General features: G+C 42.4%; 1 protein-coding gene across 1 annotated transcript; it reads left to right on the top strand.

Moving 5' to 3' along the window:
* The first annotated feature begins 2,084 nt into the window (after window positions 1–2,084).
* LOC120574965 (homeobox protein Hox-B1a-like) lies at window positions 2,085–6,640 on the top strand. Its single transcript, XM_039825495.1, is given in 3 exon segments — window positions 2,085–2,469; window positions 2,471–3,047; window positions 4,776–6,640. Coding segments are annotated over 3 exon segments (1,203 nt in total). The 5' UTR covers window positions 2,085–2,181; the 3' UTR covers window positions 5,114–6,640.
* The last annotated feature ends 933 nt before the right edge of the window (window positions 6,641–7,573 follow it).

The raw sequence follows: 7,573 nt of genomic DNA, 5'->3' as shown, positions 1-7,573 counted from the left end.
ATGGCGTGCTGTATATACGTAGTTTTGCCAATAAAATATACCAGGTGCAGTGTTTCTGCAGATCTAAGTCCTTTCATCCAGACTAGATCCCTCAGACTGGAAATCCTTCCTTGGGCCTTCTTCAGTCCCAGTCAGGATCCAGATCTTATAAACTAAGAAAGGTTTGATCTTTACAGCTGATTGATTTAAAAATGGTGCTTTACCTATAATCCACAATTAATTAACATGTTTATGTGGATGAAGAAGATGCAGTAAATGTGTGCCATGGAAATTCTGTGGTCACCGTGTTCCTCTCCCAGATGTAAAATGTTATCATAACTGATCGAAACGATGGCCAAAATGGAATTATCTTTAATTGGGACATTGGATGTACTTTCTTCATCATTTGGAGTCCCACAGACCCCATAAGTGAATAACTATGATCATTGCAATATTAATCCCTTTTTTTTTTCTTTTCTTTAGCAATGTATTTTATGATTTTCTTCTAAAGTTATTAAAACCCAATATGCATAACTTATTAAGGTGGTTACTCTTCCAATTGTCACAAACTGGACTTTAACATTTGATGGTGAGATATACAGAAATGACCATACAGTGTTGTTAATACCCCAATCAAGGAAATATTTCATGTTTTAAATGTTATATGAGCGATACATGAACAAATGTGTTCCTTTTGTTTGCCAAAAAGTGATTGAAGAAAAGTACAGTATGTTATCGTACAGAGTGATGTTACTTATGTTTGGGTTCGTTAGACCCCAGAAGGTCATAGCTCTTATGAACAAACTGTTATAAAACTAAAATAACATAAATCTCTCTTTTTATTTTTTAGGAGAAGTACTGCTTTGTGAACACCAATCCCAGATAAGAACATCCATTGCATCCTATGCAGGTTTACAGCTGGTCTCTGAGAGCCCAAACTGGGACATTCACTGAAACATATCTTCAGTTCAAAATCAGGTTATTATACACAATTATCTTCAATGAGGAAAAGTAATGCAAGGTATATTGTTTGGAGCTGTTGAAGAGGGCCCAAAACACAGCATTAGGGTTAATGTACACAACGCAGGCCTATAGAAGCCTACCACGCAGCAAGATTGGGAGAAATGTTTGTTTAATAAGCCTGATGGCAGCAGTTTGTAGTTACAGGAGTTGCTATTAGAACCAAGGCAGCAGTGCAGGTTTGTTTCAGTGTTATATTTTGCAGAGTGGAGGTCCTGAAGCAGCAGGCCGGCTCACAGCTCCTCTTTTATTCTCGGCCTCTCTCTTTGCTCTGACAGATCCGTGCTGATATCAGATTGATGGGCCCGTTTGATTGAAGTCTCTTTGTCGTGCTAATGTCACGGCGAGTGATGGATGAGGCGCGTGCGTCGGTAGGAAGGCGCGCGTGCGCGCGAGAGAACTCCACTCCCCCGTTTCTGTGACCGGGCTTACAAACTTCTGTCCTCCGGTCACCATAGGCGACGTGACGACGAGCCACGTGACCCGTGGCAGAGGTAAGAAAAGAAGTGACACGGGGAGAGAGAGGAGAGAGAGAGAGAGAGAGAGAGAGAGAGAGAGAGAGAGAGAGAGAGAGAGAGAGAGAGAGTGTGTCAAGGAAAAGAAGGGAAAACAGAGAAATTGAGGAAAAGATTTGGAGGACGGTAACCTGTGTGGAGGTGAAGAGGTGACTTGACTCTTTTCTGTCTTCTCGCGGTGTTTTCCACTGTCACCGATGAGCCTTTGGAAAACAGTTTGAGTTGAGCTGTTGACAGCGTAAAGGCCTTTCGTTTGCGCACACAAACACACACACACACACACACACACACACACACACACACACACACACACACACACACACACACACACACACACACACACACACACACACAAACAGCACAGCAGAGCGCATTATTCATGTGTGTTTCGGGTTTGGGGACGTGCAGATCGCACTTACTTTCCTCCACAGTGGAAGTTTCTTTCAAAGATTTTCTATTTGATTTTGTCTTGCGATTTATGTTCGTTCGACAGATAGATTTCTATACATCCCATTTATTTCTGGACAACAACAAAAAAAACGTTTTTAATGGAATTTTCCGATTTTGGATGTTTTTTCTAACTCATTTCTGTTAACTTCATCTGTGGGCTCCTTCTTCTTGCTGCTCATTTTACACTTCACTCAGCCCTACCGTGCCTCCGGTCTGCATGGACAACATGAACTCGTTTGTGGAATACTCCATTTGTAATCGACCGGGGACCGGCGCTTATTCTGCGCCTAAATCTGGATACCACCACCACCACCATCATCTGCATCCTCATCATCATCCTTCTCTGGATCAGCATCAGGGCTTCCCCGTGACCTCCGGCTCTTTCCATACTGGACCCACCGGCTCTCCAGCTCCCGTTAACGGGACGAGAAGTGACAACATCGTCGGGGGAGCGAGTTACACCGGGGATGGGCGGCTGTACGGGGGCTCTGGAAGGAGCGCATGGAGGAGCGCACGGGACCACAGGGGCGAACCAGCATCAACAGCAACATCCTCATCATCCTGAGCAACAACAGCATCAGCAGACGCACAACGGCTACCATCATCATCCGCACCTTCACCAAACCCAAAGCTTACAAAGCGGAACACTGTCAGCCTATAATGCCGGGAATGGCATCAGCAGCGGGGCCTATGCGGGTCAGGCGTGCGCCACAAACTCGGAGTATATTAACGCGATAGGCCCTCCCAACACCGTTCACCCCCAGTATTTCATGGAGGAGTCTGTAGCCTCCACCTACTATCATCAATCAACCTTCCCCAGCTCGGCCCCCACCGTCGGGCCCAGCTACGGGGCCCTGGCCGGGGCCTACTGCGGGCCTCAGGGCGCTCTTGCCGGGTCACAGTACCCGCAGCAGCTTGGCGGGGGTCTGGACGCAGCGGGCTACCTGGGGCTTCCACACGGGGGAGGTTACGGTGAGCTACCGGTCTCCCAGGACCGTGAGAGGGGGGATGAGGAAGGCCAACAGGCCGGGCAGGGGCAGACCTTCGACTGGATGAAGGTGAAGAGGAATCCGCCTAAAACTGGTAAGGAGGGTGGATGATTTTTCTGGCCATAATAGGTCCGTTTTTGTGACTTAATAGTTTAAAGCATTATAAGGGCTGGGCCTGCAGTTAGTCAAATCTTGAGACGGTGGGCTATTCAATGGAGATGTGGCCTCTTTTCCATTTATCACAGGAAATGTTGCAGCCAAAAGACCTAAAATAAGCTTAGCCTAAGACAAAAAAACAACAGTTAATGTTAAGGAAAAAAGAGAAATGTGGCCTATAGTCAGCAATACAATGTGAAAAAGAAAAGCTAAAGGGACAGGCCATAAAACAGTTATTTTTATTGTTTCCCGATCGCAAGAGCTTTGCCAACTCTGAAAACTAACGACTTTAATATTGGCCTAAAATGTTGTTGGTTTTCCAGCAGGCCTCACTTTCAAATGTAGGCTATCTATACACAGATGTCAGGCTTTATAATGTAAATGCTGTTTTCCGTCTGTTCGAGAGAAGGATCTCTTTTCACAAAGTCAAGTCTCAATTCGTTTAACTGTAAACCAGAAAAAAATTGAGCGAAAAAGAAACATAGGCCTATTACATGTTTGAAGTGTGCCATTGGTGTATTTTAAATGTGGTTGTCCAACATCAAGACAGCTCACGTACACTGTATATAAAAAGAACTGTTTGATTATGATTGTGAGCCTATTTTATTACTATATTATTTCACAGATATTTCAAACACAATAAAATATCTTTTGCCGTGGCCTCTAACCTTTCATTAATTAAGATTGCTTTATTTTCATTATCATTGAAAACATAGTCCACATTTAATCTACAATCGATACATACAATTCATCCGCTTGTTCTTTTTAAAATGATACATTCGCCAATTGGCTGCTGAATCTTTTTCAAGTCAAAAAAAAGCTTTTGATTAAGATTCAACAAAAGTAAAGGTAAAATATGAACGTATTGATGATACAAAAAAAAGCGTTCAATTTTCTCATTGTCGTGGACTAGGTACTGACATATTGTCAAATGAAACACGGAGTTTAAGTGTTTTCAGGACTTATTGAGTATGCAGTCATATCTCAGGACAGATAGCAGGTCTGGCCTGGGTCCACTATGGCCCCCGAGGCCTGATAGTTGTTTTGTTTTTTTTCTTTTTCTTTTTTCTCCTCTCTCTTTTTCTGTCTCTCGTAATGGATATAGCAGACGGGTTACTTGCTCTGTTATCTTTTACCCCCCCCCCACCCACCCACCGCCATCACACCGCCAGCCCTGCTTCTCCATCCCTCCATCCGTCTGTTCGCGAGCCCCCTCATCCCCCCACCCCATTCGTATTTCCCTCTGCTCGAACCAAACTTATTTTGCTCTAAAATGTGGACTTGTGCCATGTGTGATTAGTTCAGAGACACTGATCACGCAGAGGCCCAGTACAACCTACAGTCTGGATTTAAGTAGCCTAATTAGCACTGAAATGAATAAATATTAACATAAATACATATTAATAGGATACATAAAGGCATGAACACCAAATCACACATCAAATAAGAAAAAAGAAAAGGGGTTCTTTAGGCAAGACTCCATTTACAATGAGCGTGGTAGGCATAAAGAGTAGCTTCCAAACAAACACACATTTATTTCTTTGTTTTCTACGCTATTAGCATCTATAGCGCATGCAACATGTTCTCTTTTCATTTAATTATATAAATAAAATAAGGCCCTAAAGCACATATTTTAACAGCTTCTCTCCCCCCTCTCCTCCACCAGTCAAAGTGTCGGACTTCGGCCTCGCGGGCGCACACAACAACGCCATGCGCACCAACTTCAGCACGCGGCAGCTCACGGAGCTGGAGAAGGAGTTCCACTTCAGCAAGTACCTGACGCGGGCGCGGCGCGTGGAGATCGCCGCCACGCTCGAGCTCAACGAGACGCAGGTTAAAATCTGGTTCCAGAACCGGCGCATGAAGCAGAAGAAGCGCGAGCGGGAGGGCGCCTCCGCCACGGCGCGCTCCGGTACCGACAGCGGCTTCAACAAGGACTTGGAGGACACCGATCAGTCTTCCGCGTCCACGTCTCCAGGCGCGTCCCCTAGCTCGGAGACGTAGTCAGCGCGAGCGACGTGACTGGTTCTGCAGAATTGTCACTTAGGGGAAACGGGTGGCACACTATCTTGTACTATTGCTTAGTGATGGACTATGGAATGCATTGTGCATCTACTTCTGCTTTGGTCACTGACTTCCTACATGTCCCAGAATTCCTTTTGAAAACCCACCCAGTACCTGAACTTTTGCATTCAATGAGTTTCACAGAAAACCTTTCTTGCAAGTTGCTGCTTGGTCAGGTGTTTTTATAGAATTAAAACGGGTTTTAGTGACTTAATAAGACGTAAAAACGCAATACAGCTTGATGATGATGATGATGATGGGAAGCACTTTGCCATCTTTATATGATTTTATTTACAGGGTTTCACTGGAAATGGGTTATTTAAGGTGGATAATACATACTTGCTGATATTTAGTTTTTCTACATTTTGTCACTTGAAAAAGTAAATGTTATAATAGTATTTTTGCCACAGTTTTTGTAAAAACAAAGCCCAAACATTTAGATCATTATGGGGCACTACGACTCTGAACACTGAAAGCCTTCATGATTGAAGTCAATGGAAAGGAACTCAGGAATACACAACTGTGTTGACATGACAATTCAACATACATATTTTTTTTATTATGCAAAATATGACAAGCTGTGGTCCATCTTTAACCCACATACCAGTCTAACTAAATGAGCCTTATGATCAGGAATACAGGGAGCCTCTGATGGCAAAACACACTAATGTCTTATCTGGTTGTAGCTAGTTTTCTTCCACTTTTAAAACCTTTAATGTTGTTTTATTTTTTAATGTTTTAAGTGTTTTACTCTGTGTATGTCTCACCCCATGCAGCTCTGGCCTTTGCACTATGTGACTACAGGGTACATTTTCAGACAAGTTGCTCAAATACAGTGCTTCTTTCAGTTTGTATGAATGATGACAAAGACTGTAACCTGTAACACCTTTACAGTCTGATATACATGATTGTGTCTTGAACATGTTAGTTAGACTCAGGGGCTAATTTGGGGTGTGTGTGTGTGCGTGTGTGTGTGTGTGTGTGTGTGTGTGTGTGTGTGTGTGTGTGTGTGTGTGTGTGAGGGTTAGTGATCACTGAAAAAAGGGGGAAAAAAGTGCTAAAGCCTGTACGACACACACATCCCCTTGCTGAAAGGGAAAAGTGTAGAAATGATATTTTACTGCCTGCCCTTCCCCCATTAAAATAAATTATTGGATGCATTTTATGTTATTGATTATATATAATGGGAAAAAAGTGAGTATGTCAAGGGGGGCGTTTCCCTGTGGACATCTTTTCTTGTCACTGCTGAAAACCTGACAGAAAGACTACATCATGTGAATTGTTTTTCTAAATATTTCCATCAGATTAGGTTTTGCAAACATCATGGTCAGGGTAAATCTCTTCATATGTGTATTGTTGTCAGTTTAAAGGCCGGCCTTTCCTGCAAACTGATTTTTTCATAACGATGTCTGTTGTTTTTAAATGAGAGCAGACTGACTGAGTTTTATTAGTTCTGCTGCCTTAGAGACACTCCCAATCATGTTCCGATTTGTCTTTTTCTACTTTAAGCTACCTCAAATTAAAAATTCTTCTGTCAATCCACTGCGTTGCACTCTTAATGATATATTCTTTAGACTGACCATAAACTGCTTGTTATGACATAAATTCATTGATTGACGGATCAATTTGATCGATTTGCAGCACCACCCAACATTTCCAGCATTTGAAAGCTGTGCTATTTTACAAACATCTCAAATCCTCGGCATGTTCCAGGGCACGGTCAAGCCACAGAAATAATTTTGGTGCCTAGGCAAGTCCCAACAGTACCATGCTACACTCTTAAGAAATAAATCCGTAAAATAACAAATAAAGTTCTAGCAGCTCATTACGCAGACTTTTTCCTGTAATTTAAAACAGAAATTTTGGTAGCTGCAGTAAAAATACAGAAACTGTTCTGTTATTTAAAAAATTCTCTCATACAGTTTGTAAACTGAAACTGAACTGAATAAAACTTGAAAAAAAAATGAACAAAAAAGTCGGAAAGTGTCAAAAATGCCGGAAAGAGCGACAAACGTCAAGCAACAAAAACATCAGGAAAAGCTTCAAAAAGTATTTTCAAAATGTCAGAAAAAACGACTCAACTAGCAGTGAATTAATCTACCAACAAGAATAGTGCGTTTATCACAGTCGGTATATCTTCTTCCTCTGTGCCATAAAAACACACCAATGAGACACACTGTTGCACTGAGTGACATGCACCTTCATTACCATGAACACACACACTGTTCTTTATTGTGACTCAATCCCACACACACTGTCATGCTGCCACAAACACTCCACCAAATGTGGATTAACCCACCGTTGAAAATAGTTCTATTTCCTCCTGTTTGAGTAAAAACTCCAGTGTCTAGCTAATTATGGAAATTATTGACACTTTTGTAAATTAAAACTATATATTTG

Source organism: Perca fluviatilis, chromosome 15 (genome assembly GCF_010015445.1).
Source record: "Perca fluviatilis chromosome 15, GENO_Pfluv_1.0, whole genome shotgun sequence".
Taxonomy (NCBI): domain Eukaryota; kingdom Metazoa; phylum Chordata; class Actinopteri; order Perciformes; family Percidae; genus Perca; species Perca fluviatilis.
The sequence above is the reverse complement of the archived record's forward strand: the minus strand, read 5'-3'. Positions and strand labels throughout refer to the sequence as shown.